Source organism: Oncorhynchus mykiss, chromosome 10 (genome assembly GCF_013265735.2).
Source record: "Oncorhynchus mykiss isolate Arlee chromosome 10, USDA_OmykA_1.1, whole genome shotgun sequence".
Classification (NCBI taxonomy): Eukaryota; Metazoa; Chordata; class Actinopteri; order Salmoniformes; family Salmonidae; genus Oncorhynchus; species Oncorhynchus mykiss.
In genome coordinates this window covers 77022638-77050090 of record NC_048574.1, presented here as the reverse complement: position 1 = coordinate 77050090, position 27453 = coordinate 77022638, and the positions used below count along the sequence as shown (strand labels likewise).

The 27453-nt window shown below is 46.1% G+C and overlaps 1 protein-coding gene across 1 annotated transcript in view; it reads right to left on the bottom strand.

Annotated features, from left to right (window-relative positions):
- Positions 1–864: 864 nt before the first annotated feature.
- The window catches only part of LOC110533220 (dynein, axonemal, heavy chain 6), a 164003-nt gene continuing 137414 nt past the window's right edge, over positions 865–27453 (bottom strand). The window contains exons 69-82 of the mRNA XM_036934009.1: positions 27071–27261; positions 22134–22294; positions 21413–21501; positions 20661–20807; positions 18110–18248; positions 16549–16668; positions 16031–16152; positions 15606–15735; positions 13229–13356; positions 9511–9696; positions 5861–5933; positions 2692–2843; positions 1981–2203; positions 865–1452 (exon numbers count right to left, since the gene is read on the bottom strand). Of these exons, the coding sequence (XP_036789904.1) occupies positions 1349–1452; positions 1981–2203; positions 2692–2843; positions 5861–5933; positions 9511–9696; positions 13229–13356; positions 15606–15735; positions 16031–16152; positions 16549–16668; positions 18110–18248; positions 20661–20807; positions 21413–21501; positions 22134–22294; positions 27071–27261 (1965 nt within the window). The 3' untranslated portion in view covers positions 865–1348. The remainder of the gene's footprint in view (positions 1453–1980; positions 2204–2691; positions 2844–5860; positions 5934–9510; positions 9697–13228; positions 13357–15605; positions 15736–16030; positions 16153–16548; positions 16669–18109; positions 18249–20660; positions 20808–21412; positions 21502–22133; positions 22295–27070; positions 27262–27453) is intronic.

Genomic DNA, 27453 nt, shown 5'->3' with positions numbered 1-27453 from the left:
ACAGTCAACTTAGTGTATGTAAACTTCTGACCCACTGGAATTGTGATACAGTGAATTATAAGTAAAACAAATCTGTCTATAAACAACTGTTGCAAAAATGACTTGTGTCATCCACAAAGTAGATGTCCTAACCGACTTGCCAAAACTATAGTTTGTTAACAATACATTTGTGGAGTGGTTGAAAAACGAGTTTTAATGACTCCAAAATAGATTTGATATGAGATTCTTCAAAGTAGCCACCTTTTGCCTTGATGACAGTTTTGCACACTCTTGGCATTCTCTCAACCAGCTTCACCTGGAATGCTTTTCCAACAGTCTTGGAGTTCCCACATACCATCTCAATTGGGTTGAGGTCAGGCGGTTTACATGTTGCGTTTAGATTTTTGTTCCATATAGATAGATCCCTGTGTGTGCATTCTAATGTTGACATCACAATGGGTGAGTTACTGTGTTGAAATAACTTTTCAGCAACAGAGGATAAATATATGGTGTTTTTCCTCAGAGAAAAATTGAAATAGATCAAGTCAACAGTGGTTTTTAAATGCAGGAGGACAGCTTTTTGTTCGAGGTGGTTCCCCTATCGCAGGTGTCCCTTCAGCTGAGAAGGACAGGGGGCTCATGGTTCATTTCTAATGGGGCAGACGCAGGACACTGAAGTACCATCTCTTACATGTGAATTAGAGTTTTACCTGACCGCGCATCAGATGCATTTTTACGTGATGCTCCTGGTGAATATTGACGATCTTACACTCCTTTCACATTGGCAGGCTACACGAGTGACTATGAAAGCACTGCAGTCTACACTTCCTGTCGACTGTGTGTGTGTGTGGGGGGGGGGGGGGGGGGGGGGGGGGGGGGGGGGGGGGATAAAGGCATGTCGGGAGCTGTCATTTCAGACACAGGGGTGTTAATATGTTGCTACAGTTCACTGAAAGAGAAGAGAAATTGACTGAACTGAACACACCACACACAATTTAACCCGTCAAATCAAACCTGATTGGTGACATCCACATTGTTTATCAGCTGTTATTGAGGGTGTAGCGACATGCTCTTCTCCCAGGCACACAGCAAAATGCACAAACCACAACAGCACTGCTACATGGTATTTAATCAAAGCAACTCGGAAAATAAAAGAAAAATGCCATTTTGGGCCCCCATTCAAATAATCCCTTCAACTGATTAGCAGGGAGAGAGAGTACACGGTAGAATACTTCTCAATACAGACGTGAGAAACACTCACTGCTTTCCAGAAAACAAGAGTCCATAGACAGTGGGCTGCATCACTGCTGCTGGTATTGAAGGTGCTGAAGTACAGCGGTGTGTGTGTGTGGCGTCTGTGGGTGGGTCACTACTCGTTGAGCTGACAGAGCAGGGCTGAGGCCTTGGTGATCCAGTAGTCACTAGGCAGGCTGGACGGCAGCATCACTGTCACCACAAAGTTAGTAGAGTGGCCTGAGGGAGAGAGAGATGTACACAGGTCTGTCACTATCTGGACATGATGCAGAGAACCAGAGAACACACAGGTCTGTCACTATCTGGACATGATGCAGAGAACACACAGGTCTGTCACTATCTGGACATGATGCAGAGGACCAGAGAACACACAGGTCTGTCACTATCTGGACATGATGCAGAGGACCAGAGAACACACAGGTCTGGCACCTACTACCATACCCCGTTTAAAAGCACCTACATCTTTAGTCTTGCCCATTGAGACAATTGAGACATGGATTGTGTATGTGTGATACTCAGAGGGTGAATGGAAGACAACAGATTGAAGTGCCTGAATGGGGTATGGTAGTAGGTGTCAGGCTCACTGGTGTCAGCCAACTTGACACAACTGTGGGAAGCATTGAAGTCACCATGGGCCAGCATCCCTGTGGAACGCTTTCCACACCTTGTAGAGTCCATGTCCTAGCGAATTGAGGCTGTTCTGAGGGCAAAAGGGGGTGAAACTGAATATTAGGTAGGTGTCCTTACCTGTAGTAGACAAAGTCCCAGCCCGAGCTGAGGTCTTATACAGCGGAGCCTGGTAGAGAGACGGATCAGGGTCATAGTTCTGCTGGGGTTCGAAGTGCACCACGGGAAGCATGGCGTTCATCACCCGCGGCAACGCATCCTCCATCACCATGTCGACGTCGTCCCAGCGACTGGCGTCCATGAACATCCCGTGCACCAGCACGCCGTCGTTGATGGCGGGTAGCTATGGAGACAGAGTGGTACTGTAGTTACCATAAGGTCATATTATGATACATTGTGATTAGAGGCCTGAGTTTTGGACAATCATGTCACATGACTTGGTGTTCATCGTCCAGCACCATCCTCAGACAGTTGTTTTCATTTTAGGTCTAATTCTCATTTCTGGACCAGGCTTTAAATAAAGGTTCAAATCTAGGTCATGTGACATGGTCCAGAACACAGGGTCCTAATAATGGTCCAGATACGGTTCTAAAACCTCTCCAGGAACCTGACATGGTCCAGAACACAGGGTCCTAATAATGATCCAGACACGGTTCTAAAACCTCTCCAGGAACCTGACTAGTTGACTAATTCACTGATGACTTCTAAACATCCCACAGAGGTCAACGTGTGTTGGAGTCAGACTGTGCTTTGGAGGCAGGATGCAGTAAACTCCTTCCTGCCCTCAGGGCAACCAGTCTAAATATGTCCCTCTCCCCTCCCTGTAGCTACCTCAGAGTCCATGTCCAGCTCGCCCCCGGCCGGTAGGGTCTTCAGCGCCTCGCTCACGGCCCCCTGGTCTAGGTAGACCGGCAACACGTTGAAACGGAAGTTGAGCTCGTCGATGGGGAGGTTATAGGTCCTGGCGTGGTTCTGTAGCGCCCCTACAGGACAGGAGGGGGAACAGCACAACAGCGTTTCAACATCTCAGTAACAGGACTGTAACCCAGTTTGGTGCTCTACTTTGGACTGATCCCAGGCCTGTTCAATAATAACAGGATTTATAAATATACAGCACCTCCCTGAATCCCAACAACATACTATATCAGTGGTCACCAACCGGTCCATCTCCCAGGCATCTCTAGTCCATCGCCAAACATCTCTGTAAATAACCCAACAACATACTATATCAGTGGTCACCAACCGGTCCATCTCCCAGGCATCTCTAGTCCATCGTTAAACATCTCTGTAAATAACCCAACAACATACTATATCAGTGGTCACCAACCGGTCCATCTCCCAGGCATCTCTAGTCCATCGCCAAACATCTCTGTAAATAACCCAACAACATACTATATCAGTGGTCACCAACCGGTCCATCTCCCAGGCATCTCTAGTCCATCGTTAAACATCTCTGTAAATAACCCAACAACATACTATATCAGTGGTCACCAACCGGTCCATCTCCCAGGCATCTCTAGTCCATCGTTAAACATCTCTGTAAATAACCCAACAACATACTATATCAGTGGTCACCAACCGGTCCATCTCCCAGGCATCTCTAGTCCATGGCCAAACATCTCTGTAAATAACCCAACAACATACTATATCAGTGGTCACCAACCGGTCCATCTCCCAGGCATCTCTAGTCCATCGCCAAACATCTCTGTAAATAACCCAACAACATACTATATCAGTGGTCACCAACCGGTCCATCTCCCAGGCATCTCTAGTCCATCGCCAAACATCTCTGTAAATAACCCAACGATAAAGCCTTGTGTTCCTAGTTTTTCTATTTTTCTCTGTTGGTGGTAGATGCAGCCCATTCAGCTGCCCTGCGCTCCAGGTATGTGACTGAAGGTACAAACTCTGCCGTCCCGGTGGGCCTGGAGAGGAAATCAAGTGCACTATGCCACCGCTGGCCAATCAGATGCTCAGATGACCATGTTTGCAGTGACGTAGCAGGCAATGAAAGAAAGCTACGGCAAAATTGATACAGTGAGACTTCAAAACGTTTAAAACCCTGACTAGAGAGAGACTGTCAACGAATACAGCAAAGAGATGCTGTGTATATGAGTGAGTTCATGTTAAGGTCTTACTCAGCACTGTCAACACTTTGTATTCAACACTTCTATAACCCATAAAATGTGCGTTCTTCCTATTTCCCCTCAGCGCTACAACAAGCAGCGCAGCAGTAATGAATGAGGAGGAAAGTGTATAGGTAGGCTGGCGTTGTTGTTATTATTAGCGGCTTGGGTCTTTTTTAATATCAAGGAATATTTCACTTTCTCTGTTCATAGGACTAACAACATGAATTTGTGCATGAGGCAGAAATACTGCGACTCGAGTTTGGCCGTCAGCTGGAAGACGGTGTCCCTTTTTGGTCGGGGTCAGTCTGCTGCACTCTCCCTCCGCTGAGACTGACCATCAGCCCAGTAAAATAAAAAGCGAATTATTTAAATGTATGCTCACTCAGCTGTGCCTCACAAGTAATACAACAATGGATCTATTACCGGTGTGATCATATAGCCCACCTGAAATTCTGAAATATATATATTTTTTTTAAATGTCCAGAACAACAATGCATTGGCAGGTAAATTCAAGCAAAGCCAGTATGTGGTGACAATGTATTGGGCCTGTAGCTTACTGCACAAACGTCATTGCTACAGAGCTGTTTTTAATTGGTTCATGTTTCTTACATTGTTGAAGTCATGGTAATAAAAATCAGAGCGGTAGATCTCAGCATGTATTTTGATTCAAAGTGATCTTGACTCAGAAAAGGTTGGTGACCACGGTACTATATGAAGTAGACTACAATGTTGAAGAGAACAGACTTTTGACTAGAGTACAGCATATTGAAGCGACTACATCATATTGAATAAAGAACAGAATATTCAATATTCTTTTGCTACATAATATTGAATAGGGAACAGAATATTGAATATTTATTTGCTACATAATATTGAATATAGAGCAGCATTTGAATATTTAATAGACTACATAATATTGACTAGAGTACAGCATATTGAATATTTAATAGAGTACAGCAAATTGAATATTTAATAGACTACATAATATTGACTAGAGAACAGAACACAGAGGAGATGGTGTGTACTGACCAGTGATATTTAATACTACATAATATTGACTAGAGAACAGAACACAGAGGAGACGGTGTGTACTGACCAGTGATATTTAATACTACATAATATTGACTAGAGAACAGAACACAGAGGAGACGGTGTGTACTGACCAGTGATATTTAATACTACATAATATTGACTAGAGAACAGAGAGGAGATGGTGTGTACTGACCAGTGATATTTAATACTACATAATATTGACTAGAGAACAGAACACAGAGGAGATGGTGTGTACTGACCAGTGATATTTAATACTACATAATATTGACTAGAACAGAACACAGAGGAGACGGTGTGTACTGACCAGTGATATTTAATACTACATAATATTGACTAGAGAACAGAGAGGAGATGGTGTGTACTGACCAGTGATATTTAATACTACATAATATTGACTAGAGAACAGAGAGGAGACGGTGTGTACTGACCAGTGATATTTAATACTACATAATATTGACTAGAGAACAGAACACAGAGGAGATGGTGTGTACTGACCAGTGATATTTAATACTACATAATATTGACTAGAACAGAACACAGAGGAGACGGTGTGTACTGACCAGTGATATTTAATACTACATAATATTGACTAGAGAACAGAGAGGAGATGGTGTGTACTGACCAGTGATATTTAATACTACATAATATTGACTAGAGAACAGAGAGGAGACGGTGTGTACTGACCAGTGATATTTAATACTACATAATATTGACTAGAGAACAGAACACAGAGGAGATGGTGTGTACTGACCAGTGATATTTAATACTACATAATATTGACTAGAGAACAGAACACAGAGGAGACGGTGTGTACTGACCAGTGAGGAAGCCCTGAGGGAAGAAAAGTCCAGAGATCCAGAAGGATTTGGGCTGACCCCGCGTGATCCAGTTCTACACAAACACACAGACAGAGAGGAAGTTGGTTTCCCTGCATGAACACACACACACAGACACACGCGCACACACACAAGAAGGGGAGAGTGATTTTGTTTGGGTTATGTTAATCTCAGTTCCCAGAACCTAATTGTAAGGCTGTCACCAGAGACTGGGGTTATGTTCATCTGTCTGTGTGTAGACATTTAGGGATTGCGTAACACACAGTAAGACCAGTCTCCCGGAACAGACGCTTCAGTCTGGGGCGACGGAGCGAGTGCACAGAGAGAACGAGAGATGGACAGAGAGCAGAGAGAGAGAGATTATTATCTAGTTCACTGGCTTTGGCATTGTTAACATATGTTTCACATGCTAATAGAAAATGTAAATTGATAGAGGAGAGAGAAGACTGGAGATAGAGACAAACAAAGAGAGAGAAGACTGGAGATAGAGACAAGCAAAGAGAGAGAAGACTAGGGAGAGAGAGGGAGAAAAAAGAGAGAGAAGACTAGGCAGAGAGAGGGAGAAAAAAGAGAGAGAAGACTAGGCAGAGAGAGGGAGAAAAAAGAGAGAAGACTAGGAAGAGAGAGGGAGAAAAGAGAGAGAAGACTAGGGAGAGAGAAGGAGAAAAAAGAGAGAAGACTAGGGAGAGAGAAGGAGAAAAAAGAGAGAGAAGACTAGGGAGAGAGAAGGAGAAAAAAGAGAGAGACTAGGGAGAGAGAGGGAGAAAAAAGAGAGAGAAGACTAGGGAGAGAGACAGAGAGAAGACTAGGGAGAGAGAGAGAAGACTAGGGAGAGAGAGAGAAGACTAGGGAGAGAGAGGGAGAAAAAGAGAGAGAGAAGACTAGGGAGAGAGAGAGAGAAGACTAGGGAGAGAGAGAGAGAAGACTAGGGAGAGACAGAGAGAGAGAAGACTAGGGAGAGAGAGAGAGAAGACTAGGGAGAGAGAGAGAGAGAAGACTAGGGAGAGAGAGAGAAGACTAGGGAGAGAGAGAGAGAAGACTAGGGAGAGAGAGAGAAGACTAGGGAGAGAGAGAAGACTAGGGAGAGAGAGAGAGAGAAGACTAGGGAGAGAGAGAGAAGACTAGGGAGAGAGAGAGAGAAGACTAGGGAGAGAGAGAGAAGACTAGGGAGAGAGAGAGAAGACTAGGGAGAGAGAGGGAGAAAAAGAGAGAGAGAAGACTAGGGAGAGAGAGAGAGAAGACTAGGGAGAGAGAGAGATAAGACTAGGGAGAGAGAGAGAGAAGACTAGGGAGAGACAGAGAGAGAGAGAAGACTAGGGAGAGAGAGAGAGAGAAGACTAGGGAGAGAGAGAGAAGACTAGGGAGAGAGAGAGAGAAGACTAGGGAGAGAGAGAGAGGACTAGGGAGAGAGAGAGAGAGAAGACTAGGGAGAGAGAGAGAGAAGACTAGGGAGAGAGAAAGAGAGAAAGAGAGCGAGAGAAAGATAGAGATGAGCAAATACAGAGCAAGGGCACAGAAGAATAGAACGTGGGAGTAAGAGACGAGAAAGAAAGAAGTCAGTCTGAAGTGGATGGCGTGCTGCTAATGTTTAAACATGATTCTCTCATCACATCATCCCATCTCACTACCCCTGATAATGACTCTGTGCGTGTGTGTGTGTGTGTGTGTGTGTGTGTGTGTGTGTGTGCCTGCCTGGGCGGAGTTCCTGTAAGAGAAAATCCACATTCGTCTGAGTGTGTGTGTGTGTGATCACAGAAATGTTAACAACAAGAGCACGCAAACATAGATGTTCTGTTTCCACTATATTATACCACATTGCCTACATATGTAAAACACACTCATGCACACACACAAGTCTTCCCATCTGATGTAATGACAACACACAAACACACAAGTCTTATCATCTGATGTAATGACAACACACAAACACACAAGTCTCCCATCTGATGTAATGACAACACACAAGTCTTCCCATCTGATGTAATGACAACACACAAGTCTTATCATCTGATGTAATGACAACACACAAGTCTCCCATCTGATGTAATGACAACACACAAGTCTTCCCATCTGATGTAATGACAACACACAAGTCTTATCATCTGATGTAATGACAACACACAAGTCTTATCATCTGATGTAATGACAACACACAAACTCACAAGTCTTCCCATCTTATCATCTGATGTAATGACAACACACAAGTCTTATCATCTGATGTAATGACAACACACAAGTCTTACCATCTGATGTAATGACAACACACAAACACACAAGTCTTCCATCTGATGTAATGACAACACACAAGTCTCCCATCTGATGTAATGACAACACACAAGTCTTATCATCTGATGTAATGACAACACACAAGTCTTATCATCTGATGTAATGACAACACACAAACACACAAGTCTTCCATCTGATGTAATGACAACACACAAACACACAAGTCTTCCCATCTGATGTAATGACAACACACAAGTCTTATCATCTGATGTAATGACAACACACAAACACACAAGTCTTCCCATCTGATGTAATGACAACACACAAGTCTTATCATCTGATGTAATGACAACACACAAACACACAAGTCTTCCCATCTGATGTAATGACAACACACAAGTCTTATCATCTGATGTAATGACAACACACAAACACACAAGTCTTCCCATCTGATGTAATGACAACACACAAGTCTTATCATCTGATGTAATGACAACACACAAGTCTTATCATCTGATGTAATGACAACACACAAACTCACAAGTCTTCCCATCTTATCATCTGATGTAATGACAACACACAAGTCTTATCATCTGATGTAATGACAACACACAAGTCTTACCATCTGATGTAATGACAACACACAAACACACAAGTCTTCCATCTGATGTAATGACAACACACAAGTCTCCCATCTGATGTAATGACAACACACAAGTCTTATCATCTGATGTAATGACAACACACAAGTCTTATCATCTGATGTAATGACAACACACAAACACACAAGTCTTCCATCTGATGTAATGACAACACACAAACACACAAGTCTTCCCATCTGATGTAATGACAACACACAAGTCTTATCATCTGATGTAATGACAACACACAAACACACAAGTCTTCCATCTGATGTAATGACAACACACAAACACACAAGTCTTCCCATCTGATGTAATGACAACACACAAGTCTTATCATCTGATGTAATGACAACACACAAACACACAAGTCTCCCCATCTGATGTAATGACAACACACAAACACACAAGTCTCCCCATCTGATGTAATGACAACACACAAACACACAAGTCTCCCCATCTGATGTAATGACAACACACAAGTCTTATCATCTGATGTAATGACAACACACAAACACACAAGTCTCCCATCTGATGTAATGACAACACACAAACACACAAGTCTCCCCATCTGATGTATTGACAACATCCATAAACGTCTGAGAGAAGTAAATATAGTGTTTCACTGTGTCGTAGTACATCGATACATATGTCCACAAATAGTGGTTTTGGGGGTAAATTGTCTGACTCAGGACTTAAAGAGAGGTTCATTGATCCAATTGTACAGCAACACGTGTCTATGAGAGAGAGAGATGTCTCTGTCACCTCGATGAAGCAGGTCCTGAGGGCCAGGTCTTTAACCCAGCTGGCCAGGGGTTTGAGGGAGGGGTAGGCTGAGGTGCTCCAGTGGTTTGGAACCTGGTTGTTGAGGAAACTGGTGTAGATCCTCTCCATCTCCTCTGACATCACTACCAGCCCTGCTATAGCCTTCTGGAGGGTACACAGAGACACCTGGGGGGAGGGAGGGAGGGAGGGGAGGCTGAATGTGAGGAGAAGTGTTTGTGGGTGTTTATCTGAGACATCCACAAGAGAACATCATAAACCCAGAGACACCTGGGAGGGAGGGAGGGAGGGAGGGAGGGAGGGAGGGAGGCTGAATGTGAGGAGAAGTGTTTGTGGGTGTTTATCTGAGCCATCCACAAGAGAACATCATAAACCCAGAGACACCTGGGGAGGGAGGGAGGGAGGGAGGGAGGGAGGGAGGGGAGGGGAGGGGAGGGAGGGAGGCTGAATGTGAGGAGAAGTGTTTGTGGGTGTTTATATGAGCCATCCACAAGAGAACATCATAAACCCAGAGATACCTGGGAGGGAGGGAGGGAGGGAGGGAGGGGAGGCTGAATGTGAGGAGAAGTGTTTGTGGGTGTTTATCTGAGCCATCCACAAGAGAACATCATAAACCCAGATACACCTGGGGAGGGAGGGAGGGAGGGAGGGAGGGAGGGAGGGAGGCTGAATGTGAGGAGAAGTGTTTGTGGGTGTTTATCTGAGCCATCCACAAGAGAACATCATAAACCCAGAGACACCTGGGGAGGGAGGGAGGGAGGGAGGGAGGGAGGGAGGGGAGGGGAGGGAGGGAGGCTGAATGTGAGGAGAAGTGTTTGTGGGTGTTTATATGAGCCATCCACAAGAGAACATCATAAACCCAGAGATACCTGGGAGGGAGGGAGGGAGGGAGGGAGGGAGGGGAGGCTGAATGTGAGGAGAAGTGTTTGTGGGTGTTTATCTGAGCCATCCACAAGAGAACATCATAAACCCAGAGACACCTGGGGAGGGAGGGAGGGAGGGAGGGAGGGAGGGAGGGAGGGAGGGAGGGAGGGAGGGAGGGAGGGAGGCTGAATGTGAGGAGAAGTGTTTGTGGGTGTTTATCTGAGCCATCCACAAGAGAACATCATAAACCCAGAGATACCTGGGAGGGAGGGAGGGAGGGAGGGGAGGCTGAATGTGAGGAGAAGTGTTTGTGGGTGTTTATCTGAGACATCCACAAGAGAACATCATAAACCCAGAGACACCTGGGAGGGAGGGAGGGAGGGAGGGAGGGAGGGAGGGAGGGAGGGAGGGAGGGAGGGAGGGAGGGAGGCTGAATGTGAGGAGAAGTGTTTGTGGGTGTTTATCTGAGCCATCCACAAGAGAACATCATAAACCCAGAGACACCTGGGGAGGGAGGGAGGGAGGGAGGGAGGGAGGCTGAATCTGAGGAGAAGTATTTGTGGGTGTTTATATGAGCCATCCACAAGAGAACATCATAAACCCAGAGATACCTGGGAGGGAGGGAGGGAGGGGAGGGGAGGCTGAATGTGAGGAGAAGTGTTTGTGGGTGTTTATCTGAGACATCCACAAGAGAACATCATAAACCCAGAGACACCTGGGAGGGAGGGAGGGAGGGAGGGAGGGAGGGAGGGAGGGAGGGGAGGGGAGGCTGAATGTGAGGAGAAGTGTTTGTGGGTGTTTATCTGAGACATCCACAAGAGAACATCATAAACCCAGAGGTCACCACTGCAGTAACGGTTTGCCAACAACGTGGCTGCAGCATCTGTCCTTATAAACACATACAGATTCAAACACATTCCCTTTCTCCACATGTTGTTACGTTACAGCCTTATTCTAAAATGGATCAAATTATATTGTTCCCTCATCAATCTACACACAATACCACATAATGACAAAGCGTTTGTCAGGTTTTTAGAAATGTTTGCAAAAAATTATATAAAAAATGAAATATTACATTTACATAAGTATTCAACCTTTGCGATGAACCTCAAATTGAGCTCCGGTGCATCCTGTTTCCTGTTTCCATGGATCATCCTTGAGATCAGTGGAGGCTGCTGAGAGGAGAACGGCTCATAATAATGTCTGGTACGGATCAAATGGAATGGCATCACACACACGGATGTATTTGTGTATTTGGTCCCATTCCACTGATTCTGTTCCAGTCATTACAACGAGCCCATCCTCCCAAATTAAGGTGCCACCAACCTCCTGTGCTTGAGATCTATATAAGGTACCAACAGTTGACAGTGCATGTCAGAGCAAAAACCAACACATGATGAGGTCAAAGAAATTGTCCGAAGAGCTCCGAGACAGGATTGTGTGGAGGCACAGGTCTGGGGAAGGGTACTAAACAACTGTCTGCAGCATTGAAGGTCCCCAAGAACAGTGTCTTCCATCATTCTATAATGGAAGAAGTTTGGAACGTCAAGACTCTACCTGGAGCTGGCTGCCTGGCCAAACTGAGCAATCAGGGAGAAGGGCCTTGTTCAGGGAGGTGACCAAGAACCTGATGGTCACTCTGACAGAGCTCTAAAGTTCCTTTGTAAAGATGGGAGAACCTTCCAGATGGACAATCATCTCTGCAGCACTCTACCAATCAGACCTTTATAGTAGAGTGGCAAGTGGAAGTAGAAGCCACTCCTTAGTAAAAAGGCACATGACAGCCTACTTGGAGTTTGCCAAGAGGCACCTAAAGAACTCTCAGACCATGAGAAACAAGATTCTCTGGTCTGATGAAACCAAGATTGAACACTTTGGCCTGAATGCCAAACGTCACGTCTGGAGGAAACTTGGCACCATCCTTACAGTGAAGCATGGTGGTGGCAGCATCATGCTGTGGGGATGTTTTTCAGCGGCAGGGACTGGGAGAATAGTCAGGATCGAGGGAAAGATGAACGGAGCAAAGTACAGAGAGATCCTTGATGAAAACCTGCTCCAGAGCGCTGAGGACTAGTTCACCTTCCAACAGGACAACAACCCTAAGCAAACAGACAAGACAATGCAGGAGTGGCTTCGGGACAAGTTTCAATGTCTTTGAGTGGCCCAGCCAGAGCCCAGACTTGAACCCAATCTAACATGTCTGGAGAGATCTGAAAATAGCTGTGCAGCGACGCTCCCCATCCAACCTGACAGAGCTTGAGAGGATCTGCAGAGAGGAATGGGAGAAACTCCCCAAAAACAGGTGTGCCAAGCTTGCAGCGACATACCCAGGAAGACCGGAGGCTGTAATCACTGCCAAAGGTGCTTCAACAAAGTACTGAGTAAAGGGCCTGAATACCTATGTCAATGTGACATGTGTATTTGTAAGAAAAAAAAGAAGAAAAAATTATTATATATTTTTTTTAAAGCCAACATTTTTGAACTTTTTTTGTTGCTTTGTCTTTATGGGCTATTGTGTGTTGATTCATGAGAAAAAACTACATTTAAGACATTTTAGAATAAGGCTGTAACAAAATGTGGAAAAAGTCAAGGGGTGAATAGATTCTGAATGCACTGTATGTCCCTCCACTATGCCTCTGGGGACCTTCCATTGAGACCTAGGGGCAGCAGCTGGAACCATGGACCGATACAGCGGTCCTAACATTTCATCAAGGACCTTTTCAATGCATTTCCATTACCAATCATCATCTCCTGATTTCACAGCATTTAAATACACTGAAAAATGAATGGCTGACAACTGGGACCCCTGACCTCTAATGCCTGACCCCTGACTCACCCTGAGGACCCGCAGCAGGTTGTTAAAGCGGTCTACTTCCTGTCCGAGGACGGTGGTGAGGGAGTTGAGGCGTCCGTTGGCGTCACGAATAAACAGAGTCTCTGCTGCCTCATCCATATCCAGACACTCTGAGGAGACAGACCGACAGAGAGACAGATCAGACAGACAGTCAGACAGAGAGACAGAGACAGACAGTCAGACAGAGAGACAGATCAGACAGACACAGACAGACAGAGAGACAGACAGACAGACACAGACAGACCGACATAGAGACAGGCAGACAGACAGACCGACATAGAGACAGGCAGACAGATCAGACAGACAGACAGACAGACAGACAGACAGACAGACAGACACAGACAGACAGAGAGACAGTCAGAAAGAGACAGACAGACAGACACAGACAGACCGTCATAGACACAGTCAGAAAGAGAGACAGACACAGACACAGAAAGACCGACATAGAGACAGTCAGAAAGAGAGACAGACACAGACCGACAGAGAGACAGTCAGACAGACACAGAAAGACCGACATAGAGACAGTCAGAAAGAGAGACAGACACAGACAGACAGAGAGAGCGACAGTCAGACAGACAGACACAGACAGACAGACAGACAGACCGACATAGAGACAGTCAGAAAGAGAGACAGACACAGACAGACCGACAGAGAGACAGTCAGACAAACAGACAGACCGACATAGAGACAGTCAGAAAGAGAGACAGACACAGGCAGGCAGACAGTCAGACAGAAAGTCAGACAGACACAGACAGACAGACAGACAGACCGACCAACATAGAGACAGTCAGAAAGAGAGACAGACACAGACAGACCGACATAGAGACATACAGATCAGACAGACACAGACAGACAGAGAGACAGTCAGACAAACAGACAGACCGACATAGAGACAGTCAGAAAGAGAGACAGACACAGGCAGGCAGACAGTCAGACAGACAGTCAGACAGACAGACAGACAGACCGACATAGAGACAGTCAGAAAGAGAGACAGACACAGACAGACCGACATAGTGACAGACAGACAGATCAGACAGACACAGGCAGACAGAGAGACAGTCAGAAAGAGAGACAGACACAGACAGACAGTCAGACAGACACACAGACAGACATACAGACACAGACAGACAGACCGACATAGAGACAGTCAGAAAGAGAGACAGACACAGACAGACCGACATAGAGACAGACAGACAGATCAGACAGACACAGACAGACCGACATAGAGACAGGCAGAAAGAGAGACAGACACAGACAGTCAGACAGACAGTCAGACAGACACAGGCAGACAGACCGACAGACAGTCAGAGAGACAGTCAGAAAGAGAGATAGACACAGACAGACAGACCGACAGACAGTCAGAAAGAGAGACAGACACAGACAGACAGACATGGAGACAGTCAGAAAGAGAGACAGACACAGACACAGACAGACCGACATAGAGACAGTCAGAAAGAGAGACAGACACAGACAGACCGACATAGAGACATACAGATCAGACAGACACAGACAGACAGAGAGACAGTCAGACAAACAGACAGACCGACATAGAGACAGTCAGAAAGAGAGACAGACACAGGCAGGCAGACAGTCAGACAGACAGTCAGACCGACATAGAGACAGTCAGAAAGAGAGACAGACACAGACAGACCGACATAGTGACAGACAGACAGATCAGACAGACACAGGCAGACAGAGAGACAGTCAGAAAGAGAGACAGACACAGACAGACAGTCAGACAGACACACAGACAGACATACAGACACAGACAGACAGACCGACATAGAGACAGTCAGAAAGAGAGACAGACACAGACAGACCGACATAGAGACAGACAGACAGATCAGACAGACACAGACAGACCGACATAGAGACAGTCAGAAAGAGAGACAGACACAGACAGTCAGACAGACAGTCAGACAGACACAGGCAGACAGACCGACAGACAGTCAGAGAGACAGTCAGAAAGAGAGATAGACACAGACAGACAGACCGACAGACAGTCAGAAAGAGAGACAGACACAGACAGACAGACATGGAGACAGTCAGAAAGAGAGACAGACACAGACACAGACAGACCGACATGGAGACAGGCAGAAAGAGAGACAGACACAGACAGACAGACCGACAGAGAGACAGCCAGAAAGAGAGACAGACAGACAGACCGACAGGCAGACAGATCAGAGTGACTTCAACCACACTATAATGAGTTTAGAGAGACTAACTTTAATTTCAAACCAAAGCGAACATCAAACTGTAAAAGCACCAGAATAAATCAAGCCTGGGATGTGTTTGTGTGTGTGTGTGTGTGTGTGTTTGTGTGTGTGTGTGAGTGTTTACGTGCGTCTCTCTCTCTCACCCGGGATCTTGGCGAGGATGGAGTCGGCCAGCTCGTGGACGATCTCGTCGTTGCTCTTGCCCCCGCCGCGGGCTGACGAGCGAGGCTGTACCTCCAGGATGGTGTTGATCAGGGTCATAGTCTCCAGACGCTGTACAGACAGACAGGACCTCACCGTTTTAGGGATGACAAGTACCCCACAGGACACAGACTATGTACGCCTACATTATGTATCCATGTTGTCAGCATCAAAGGTAATGTTCTCCTCTTAACTGGCTAAAGACATGTTTTGTATTAGTGATGTGACCTCTTATTTTCAGACAGTACATGAACAAAATCTGTCGAAAACAAATTTGAATTAGGTACTGTATAGTTAGTTGTCCCCAAGCCAGTATTAGCCCACTGAGATAAAGGTGAGAATATATAAGCAGAGTGAAGTGTCTGACCTGGAAGGCGAGGTTGGCGTTCTCGTGCATACCAAAGATCTCAGGGTCGTCTATGAGAGGAAGGTTCTCTATGTACCTGTTATAGTCACTCAGTCTGTCTGCCTCGGGGGCAAAGTAGACACCTGACACACACACACACAGAATACCAACAGTTAGATCTCACTGAACACACACACACAGAATACCAACAGTTAGATCTCACTAAACACACACACACAGAATACCAAACAGTTAGATCTCACTGAACACACACACACGGAATACCAACAGTTAGATTTCACTGAACACACACACACAGAATACCGACAGTTAGATCTCACTGAACACACACACACAGAATACCAACAGTTAGATCTCACTGAACACACACACACGGAATACCAACAGTTAGATCTCAATGAACACACACAGTCACAACAGGACACACCTTTCCCCCGTTTCTTAGATTCTGCAACATTTGTACACACAAATTGTACACACACATTTGCATGCACACACACACACACAGTGGTGTTCACCTGAGGTGGAGAAGGTGTACCCTGGGTCCAGGGTGACAGGAGAGAAGAACCGTTTGAGGATGGTTCGGAGACAGCGCTGGTCCCAGGCATCAGTCACCCTGCCTCCGTAGGTTATCTCCCCTGGGGGGGAGAGAGGGGGAGGGTGGGGGGAGTCATTAGGTACTGAAAGGAAGAACATGGACAGAAACCTGGAGGGGCTACCTCCAGAAGAAATGCTCATGTTGGTTTTACGGTCATTTCCCTGATGAACACGACCCACTTCACATGAACCTGCTGTGGAAAACACATGTGCTCATTTGGAATCATTCCTATTACAGACAGAGTGGAGCTGGAACAGAGGGTCTGCTGGGTAAATGGAAGGTTCTAATAGAGGTTCTAAACTTTAGTATGCAGAACACGGTGGAACCCAGGGGAAACCCTTCTGTCTACCTTTCAGTTATTACACTACGTGAGAGAGGAACACTTTTATTCAGGATGTTTAAAACTATATCATGCTAGGTTAAACACCCAATGATTTTCAAATGGATGGTTTCTGTATACAAAGAACGGTTAAATGAGGAATTTAACAAACATTACAGAGCCTGAAAAAAACTTAATGGAAGAAATCAGCAATGAAATAAAATCTGGCCTCAGGAGTGTGTAATCCCCCCAAATATATTTTAAATGATGTATAATCATAATTAGAAGGTCAAATTTGAAAAAGGGGAAAAACATGTCAGTTTAGAGATACTTTTCTTAATGTAGTGTATGTGGACTCCTCCCTGTCAAACATCAATCCAATTTTACTGGTCACATGTTATTGCAGGTGTAGAGAAATGCTTGTGTTCCTAGCTACAAAAGTACAGTAGTGTCTAACAATTCACAACAATACCTGCTACTAAACCTCCCAGAACCTCAGGGTCTTCCCTGCTACTAAACCTCCCAGAACCTCAGGGTCTTCCTTGCTACTAAACCTCCCAGAACCTCAGGGTCTTCCCTGCTACTAAACCTCCCAGAACCTCAGGGTCTTCCCTGCTACTAAACCTCCCAGAACCTCAGGGTCTTCCCTGCTACTAAACCTCCCAGAACCTCAGGGTCTTCCCTGCTACTAAACCTCCCAGAACCTCAGGCTCTTCCCTGCTACTAAACCTCCCAGAACCTCAGGGTCTTCCCTGCTACTTAACCTCCCAGAACCTCAGGGTCTTCCCTGCTACTAAACCTCTCAGAACCTCAGGGTCTTCCCTGCTACTAAACCTCTCAGAACCTCAGGGTCTTCCCTGCTACTAAACCTCTCAGAACCTCAGAGTCTTCCCTGCTACTAAACCTTTCAGAACCTCAGGGTCTTCCCTGCTACTAAACCTCTCAGAACCTCACAGTGGCCAGCAGTACTGTGATGAATAATGGAGGACCCAGCAGGGAGACAGGCAAGGAGGAAGGGAGACAGTAAGGCAGGCAGGGAGAAAGGCAAGGAGGGAGACAGGCAGGCAGGGAGACAGGCAGGCAGGGAGGGAGACAGTGAGGCAGGCAGGGAGACAGGCAAAGAGGGAGACAGGCAGGGAGGACGACACACACACAGTCCTACCAGTGATGTAGATGAGAGCATCCCAGGGTATGTGACCAGTCTGACAGTAGAGGTTCTGGTTGAGCAGGGCACACTCTCTGTCGCTGTCGTTGAACTCATAACGGATGTTCCAACCCAGAGGACCAAACTTCTTCCTCTCCTGCAACACACACTCAGCGTTTTTATTCTACTGTCAATCTCAACATCAGTTACAAAGACAATGAATACAGTAGGAGGTGTGTGTTCTGACATAATGAATACAGTAGGAGGTGTGTGTTCTGACATAATGACTACAGTAGGAGGTGTGTGTTCTGACATAATGAATACAGTAGGAAGTGTGTGTTCTGACATAATGACTACAGTAGGAGGTGTGTGTTCTGACATAATGAATACAGTAGGAGGTGTGTGTTCTGACATAATGAATACAGTAGGAGGTGTGTGTTCTGACATAATGAATACAGTAGGAGGTGTGTGTTCTGACATAATGAATACAGTAGGAGGTGTGTGTTCTGACATAATGAATACAGTAGGAGGTCTGTGTTCTGACATAATGAATACAGTAGGAGGTGTGTGTTCTGACACAATGACTACAGTAGGAGGTGTGTGTTCTGACATAATGAATACAGTAGGAGCTGTGTGTTCTGACATAATGAATACAGTAGGAGGTGTGTGTTCTGACATAATGAATACAGTAGGAGGTCTGTGTTCTGACATAATGAATACAGTAGGAGGTGTGTGTTCTGACATAATGAATACAGTAGGAGGTGTGTGTTCTGACATAATGAATACAGTAGGAGGTGTGTGTTCTCACATAATGACTACAGTAGGAGGTGTGTGTTCTGACATAATGAATACAGTGGGAGGTGTGTGTTCTGACATAATGACTACAGTAGGAGGTGTGTGTTCTGACATAATGGCTACAGTAGGAGGTGTGTGTTCTGACATAATGGCTACAGTAGGAGGTGTGTGTTCTGACATAATGATTACAGTAGGAGGTGTGTGTTCTGACATAATGACTACAGTAGGAGGTGTGTGTTCTGACATAATGGCTACAGTAGGAGGTGTGTGTTCTGACATAATGAATACAGTAGGAGGTGTGTGTTCTGACATAATGAATACAGTAGGAGGTGTGTGTTGTCTGACATAATGAATACAGTAGGAGGTGTGTGTTCTGACATAATGAATACAGTAGGAGGTGTGTTGTCTGACATAATGAATACAGTAGGAGGTGTGTGTTCTGACATAATGAATACAGTAGGAGGTGTGTTGTCTGACATAATGAATACAGTAGGAGGTGTGTGTTCTGACATAATGAATACAGTAGGAGGTGTGTTGTCTGACATAATGAATACAGTAGGAGGTGTGTGTTCTGACATAATGAATACAGTAGGAGGTGTGTTGTCTGACATAATGAATACAGTAGGAGGTGTGTGTTCTGACATAATGAATACAGTAGGAGGTGTGTGTTCTGACATAATGAATACAGTAGGAGGTGTGTGTTCTGACATAATGAATACAGTAGGAGGTGTGTGTTCTGACATAGTGAATACAGTAGGAGGTGTGTGTTCTGACATAATGACTACAGTAGGAGGTGTGTGTTCTGACATAATGGCTACAGTAGGAGGTGTGTGTTCTGACATAATGGCTACAGTAGGAGGTGTGTGTTCTGACATAATGACTACAGTAGGAGGTGTGTGTTCTGACATAATGAATACAGTAGGAGGTGTGTGTTCTGACATAATGAATACAGTAGGAGGTGTGTTCTGACATAATGAATACAGTAGGAGGTGTGTGTTCTGACATAATGAATACAGTAGGAGGTGTGTGTTCTGACATAATGAATACAGTAGGAGGTGTGTGTTCTGACATAATGAATACAGTAGGAGGTGTGTGTTCTGACATAATGAATACAGTAGGAGGTGTGTGTTCTGACACAATGAATACAGTAGGAGGTGTGTGTTCTGACATAATGAATACAGTAGGAGGTGTGTGTTCTGACATAATGAATACAGTAGGAGATGTGTGTTCTGACATAATGAATACAGTAGGAGGTGTGTGTTCTGACACAATGAATACAGTAGGAGGTGTGTGTTCTGACATAATGAATACAGTAGGAGGTGTGTGTTCTGACATAATGAATACAGTAGGAGATGTGTGTTCTGACATAATGAATACAGTAGGAGGTGTGTGTTCTGACATCATGAATACAGTAGGAGGTGTGTTGTCTGACATAATGAATACAGTAGGAGGTGTGTGTTCTGACATCATGAATACAGTAGGAGGTGTGTGTGCTGACATAATGAATACAGTAGGAGGTGTGTGTTCTGACACAATGAATACAGTAGGAGGTGTGTGTTCTGACATAATGAATACAGTAGGAGGTGTGTGTTCTTACATAATGAATACAGTAGGAGGTGTGTGTTCTGACATAATGAATACAGTAGGAGGTGTGTGTTCTGACATCATGAATACAGTAGGAGTTGTGTGTGCTGACATAATGAATACAGTAGGTGTGTGTTCTGACATAATGACTACAGTAGGAGGTGTGTGTTCTGACATAATGAATACTGACCTGTATGATGGCGTGGAAGAAGCAGACTCCAAAGATGATCTTCCTCCACTGGCGTCCCAGGATGTGCTCCTCAAAGAAGTTGTTGGTGATCTCAGTGAACGCCCGGCGCACGTTGGCACGTAGACCCTTAGGAGGCTCGTTGGTCACCTGGCCCACGCACGCACGCACGCACGCACACACACACACACACACAGACGTCCACGGCACACACACACGTCCACAGACACACAGATGTCCACAGACACACAGACGTCCACACACAGATGTGGAAATAAAAGGATACCAATCAGATAATTCCGAGACATAGATATGCACCCACGCTCAATTACATGGGTTAGGTGTGTGTGAGCACACACGTGTGTATGTGTCTATAAAGAGCGATGGCCCTACATGTGTGTGTAAGCCATGTGTGACAGGACCACTCTCTCATGGTTAGAGAAGGCCCTGTGAGGGATATGAAACACTGTCCGGAGTGGCTAAGGTTGAGAGGAGTGGCTAAGGTTGAGAGGACAATCTGTCCAAAGACGCAACAGGAAAAATATAGGAACCTAAGACTGAGATTCCAGAACCTAAAACAGATTCTACAACCTAAGACAGATTCCAGAACATAAGACTGAATTATAGAACCTAAAACTGAGTTTCATCATCTAAGACTGAGTTCCAGAATCTAATACGGAGTAGTAGAACCTAAGTTTGAGTTGTAGAATCGAAGGTCTCTATGTCCTGTGACAGAGTGTAAAGGTGAGTGTTACCTTGACAGAGTTCTGGAGGACGGTGACAGGGAACACCTTGGTGGGCATGGAGCTCAGGAACAACCTGAAGTTCTCATGGATCACCGTGTCTAACAGGGAGGAGGTGACAGAATGAGTCAGTAGACATAAACACAGGGTCAGTCCAGTCCATAGCGTGTCGTAGAGAGGTCCAGCAGCACAGGACAGCCGCAGGTGCAGGGTGTGTGTGTGAGAGCCATTCAAATCCCCATTCACCTTGTGTCCTGACCAAACCACACAGCAACACCTCACACCACCTGATACCCAGGTACATACAGTTGAAGTGGGAAGTTTACATACACTTAGGTTGGAGTCATTAAAACTATTTTTTCAACCACTCCACAAATTTATTGTAAACAAACTATAGTTTTGGCAAGTCGGTTAGGATATCTACTTTGTTTTGTTTTATTTTTTTTATTTTTATTTTACCTTTATTTAACTAGGCAAGTCAGTTAAGAACAAATCCTACATCCTACCTATATGACCTAGGATGTCATATACTGTAGGGAATATGGTCAATATAAATGGTGTGTGTGTGTGTAGGGTGTGTGTGTAGTGTGTGTGTGTGTGTGTAGGGTGTGTGTGTGTGTGTGTGTCTACAGTGTGTGTGTCTGTGTGTAGGTGGTGTGTGTTTAGGGTGTCTGTATGTAGGGTGTGTCTGTCTGTGTGTAAGGGGTGTGTGTGTGTGTTTAGGGTGTCTGACCCGGCTCAGTGAAGGTCTTGATAAGTTCCTCCATGGCTAACATCCAGGACACAGCCAGGTGACAGTTCTGGAGGAAGATCCAGTTACCACTCTTCAGAGCTTCCAGAATCATCTTCTCAGCTATAGGACCCTGACCCTGACCTAGAGAGATAGACCTCACCCTGGAGAGAGAGACATGGGGTTAATACTGAGAGACCCTGACCTAGAGAGATAGACCTCACCCTGGAGAGAGAGACAGATGATTAATACTGAGAGACCCTGACCTAGAGAGATAGACCTCACCCTGGAGAGAGAGACAGAGGATTAACACTGAGAGACCCTGACCTAGAGCGATAGACCTCACCCTGGAGAGAGAGACATGGGGTTAACACTGAGAGACCCTGACCTAGAGAGATAGACCTCACCCTGGAGAGAGAGACAGAGGATTAATACTGAGAGACCCTGACCTAGAGAGATAGACCTCACCCTGGAGAAAGAGACATGGGGTTAATACTGAGAGACCCTGACCTAGAGAGATAGACCTCACCCTGGAGAGAGAGACAGAGGATTAATACTGAGAGACCCTGACCTAGAGAGATAGACCTCACCCTGGAGAGAGAGACAGAGGATTAACACTGAGAGACCCTGACCTAGAGCGATAGACCTCACCCTGGAGAGAGAGACATGGGGTTAACACTGAGAGACCCTGACCTAGAGAGATAGACCTCACCCTGGAGAGAGAGACAGAGGATTAATACTGAGAGACCCTGACCTAGAGAGATAGACCTCACCCTGGAGAAAGAGACATGGGGTTAATACTGAGAGACCCTGACCTAGAGAGATAGACCTCACCCTGGAGAGAGAGACAGAGGATTAACACTGAGAGACCCTGACCTAGAGAGATAGACCTCACCCTGGAGAGAGAGACATGGGGTTAATACTGAGAGACCCTGACCTAGAGAGATAGACCTCACCCTGGAGAGAGAGACAGAGGATTAATACTGAGAGACCCTGACCTAGAGAGATAGACCTCACCCTGGAGAGAGAGACAGGGGGTTAATACTGAGAGACCCTGACCTAGAGAGATAGACCTCACCCTGGAGATAGAGACATGGGGTTAACACTGAGAGACCCTGACCTAGAGAGATAGACCTCACCCTGGAGAGAGAGACAGAGGATTAATACTGAGAGACCCTGACCTAGAGAGATAGACCTCACCCTGGAGAGAGAGACAGGGGGTTAATACTGAGAGACCCTGACCTAGAGAGATAGAACTCACCCTGGAGAGAGAGAGACAGATGATTAACACTGAGAGACCCTGACCTAGAGAGATAGACCTCACCCTGGAGAGAGAGACATGGGTTAACACTGAGAGACCCTGACCTAGAGAGATAGACCTCACCCTGGAGAGAGAGACAGATGATTAACACTGAGAGACCCTGACCTAGAGAGATAGACCTCACCCTGGAGAGAGAGACATGGGTTAACACTGAGAGACCCTGACCTAGAGAGATAGACCTCACCCTGGAGAAAGAGACATGGGGTTAATACTGAGAGACCCTGACCTAGAGAGATAGACCTCACCCTGGAGAGAGAGACAGAGGATTAACACTGAGAGACCCTGACCTAGAGAGATAGACCTCACCCTGGAGAGAGAGACAGGGGGTTAATACTGAGAGACCCTGACCTAGAGAGATAGACCTCACCCTGGAGAGAGAGACAGATGATTAACACTGAGAGACCCTGACCTAGAGAGATAGACCTCACCCTGGAGAGAGAGACATGGGTTAACACTGAGAGACCCTGACCTAGAGAGATAGACCTCACCCTGGAGAAAGAGACATGGGGTTAATACTGAGAGACCCTGACCTAGAGAGATAGACCTCACCCTGGAGAGAGAGACAGAGGATTAACACTGAGAGACCCTGACCTAGAGAGATAGACCTCACCCTGGAGAGAGAGACATGGGGTTAACACTGAGAGACCCTGACCTAGAGAGATAGACCTCACCCTGGAGAGAGAGACAGAGGATTAATACTGAGAGACCCTGACCTAGAGAGATAGACCTCACCCTGGAGAGAGAGACAGGGGGTTAACACTGAGATACCCTGACCTAGAGAGATAGACCTCACCCTGGAGAAAGAGACATGGGGTTAATACTGAGAGACCCTGACCTAGAGAGATAGACCTCACCCTGGAGAGAGAGACATGGGGTTAACACTGAGAGACCCTGACCTAGAGAGATAGACCTCACCCTGGAGAGAGAGACATGGGGTTAACACTGAGAGACCCTGACCTAGAGAGATAGACCTCACCCCGGAGAGAGAGACAGAGGATTAACACTGAGAGACCGTGACCTAGAGAGATAGACCTCACCCTGGAGAGAGAGACAGGAGGTTAATACTGAGAGACCCTGACCTAGAGAGATAGACCTCACCCTGGAGAGAGAGACAGAGGATTAACACTGAGAGACCCTGACCTAGAGAGATAGACCTCACCCTGGAGAGAGAGACAGAGGATTAATACTGAGAGACCCTGACCTAGAGAGATAGACCTCACCCTGGAGAGAGAGACAGAGGATTAACACTGAGAGACCCTGACCTAGAGAGATAGACCTCACCCTGGAGAGAGAGACAGAGTATTAATACTGAGAGACCCTGACCTAGAGAGATAGACCTCACCCTGGAGAGAGAGACAGATGATTAACACTGAGAGACCCTGACCTAGAGAGATAGACCTCACCCTGGAGAGAGAGACATGGGTTAACACTGAGAGACCCTGACCTAGAGAGATAGACCTCACCCTGGAGAAAGAGACATGGGGTTAATACTGAGAGACCCTGACCTAGAGAGATAGACCTCACCCTGGAGAGAGAGACAGAGGATTAACACTGAGAGACCCTGACCTAGAGAGATAGACCTCACCCTGGAGAGAGAGACATGGGGTTAACACTGAGAGACCCTGACCTAGAGAGATAGACCTCACCCTGGAGAGAGAGACAGAGGATTAATACTGAGAGACCCTGACCTAGAGAGATAGACCTCACCCTGGAGAGAGAGACAGGGGGTTAACACCTAGAGACCCTGACCTAGAGAGATAGACCTCACCCTGGAGAAAGAGACATGGGGTTAATACTGAGAGACCCTGACCTAGAGAGATAGACCTCACCCTGGAGAGAGAGACATGGGGTTAACACTGAGAGACCCTGACCTAGAGAGATAGACCTCACCCTGGAGAGAGAGACATGGGGTTAACACTGAGAGACCCTGACCTAGAGAGATAGACCTCACCCCGGAGAGAGAGACAGAGGATTAACACTGAGAGACCGTGACCTAGAGAGATAGACCTCACCCTGGAGAGAGAGACAGGAGGTTAATACTGAGAGACCCTGACCTAGAGAGATAGACCTCACCCTGGAGAGAGAGACAGAGGATTAACACTGAGAGACCCTGACCTAGAGAGATAGACCTCACCCTGGAGAGAGAGACAGAGGATTAATACTGAGAGACCCTGACCTAGAGAGATAGACCTCACCCTGGAGAGAGAGACAGGGGGTTAACACTGAGAGACCCTGACCTAGAGAGATAGACATCACCCTGGAGAAAGACACATGGGGTTAACACTGAGAGACCCTGACCTAGAGAGATAGACCTCACCCTGGAGAGAGAGACAGAGGATTAATACTGAGAGACCCTGACCTAGAGAGATAGACCTCACCCTGGAGAGAGAGACAGAGGATTAACACTGAGAGACCCTGACCTAGAGAGATAGACCTCACCCTGGAGAGAGAGACAGAGTATTAATACTGAGAGACCCTGACCTAGAGAGATAGACCTCACCCTGGAGAGAGAGACAGAGGATGAACACTGAGAGACCCTGACCTAGAGAGATAGACCTCACCCTGGAGAGAGAGACAGAGGATTAACACTGAGAGACCCTGACCTAGAGAGATAGACCTCACCTTGGAGAGAGAGACAGAGGATTAATACTGAGAGACCCTGACCTAGAGAGATAGACCTCACCCTGGAGAGAGAGACAGTGGGTTAATACTGAGAGACCCTGACCTAGAGAGATAGACCTCACCCTGGAGAGAGAGACAGAGGATTAATACTGAGAGACCCTGACCTAGAGAGATAGACCTCACCCTGGAGAGAGAGACAGTGGGTTAATACTGAGAGACCCTGACCTAGAGAGATAGACCTCACCCTGGAGAGAGAGACAGATGATTAACACTGAGAGACCCTGACCTAGAGAGATAGACCTCACCCTGGAGAGAGAGACAGATGATTAACACTGAGAGACCCTGACCTAGAGAGATAGACCTCACCCTGGAGAGAGAGACAGAGGATTAACACTGAGAGACCCTGACCTAGAGAAATAGACCTCACCCTGGGATTAATAATGAGAGACAGAGTTAATACTGAGAGACAGAGTTAATACTGAGAGACAGAGTTAATACTGAGAGACAGAGTTAATACTGAGAGAGAGAGGGTTAATACTGAGGAACAGAGTTAATACTGAGAGACAGAGTTAATACTGAGAGACAGAGGGTTAATACTGAGAGACAGAGTTAATACTGAGAGACAGAGTTAATACTGAGAGACAGAGTTAATACTGAGAGACAGAGTTAATACTGAGAGACAGAGTTAATACTGAGAGACAGAGAGTTAATACTGAGAGACAGAGAGGACCCTGACCTAGAGAGAGATTTTTATTGATTGATTTTTCATTTAACCTTTATTTAACTAGGCAAGTCAGTTAAGAACAAATTCTTATTTACAATGACGGCCTACACCAGCCAAACCTGGACACATGATGAGAAAGAAGGACAAGTTGTTAATACTGAGATACAGGGGACGGACATAGAGAGGGGAACAGTCTCAGAGAGGGGGACAGGGGTACCCAACTACCCCTCCCTCCCCCTTCTCCTCCATCCTCCCGCTGTCCCACCCCCTCACCTGTCCAGGTATCCCCTCTCCTTGGCGAAGCGTTGGAAGGCTCCCATGGGGTCTGATCCGGTACTGAGGATGAAGACCAGGGGGGTGGAGGGAGACATGTCACTGTAGAGAGTGGCCAGGTCAACAGGAGGGTTCTCTACAAACTGTTTCCCCAGGCTCACGATCACAAACTCTGTCACCGCAAACACCACCTAGAGGGAGGGAGGGAGAGTAAGTCAACTCCCTCTGGCTATCTACTCTGATTCCAGAGTACTCTCCTCTGAGTGTTTCAGAGAGCAGAATAACTGCATTTACAAACGTTCAACACCTGCTGAATATGGCCGCTGTCAGCAAACGTTGGCAAAAAAACATAATTAAAATGTTGCCAGCAGCACAGTTACAGT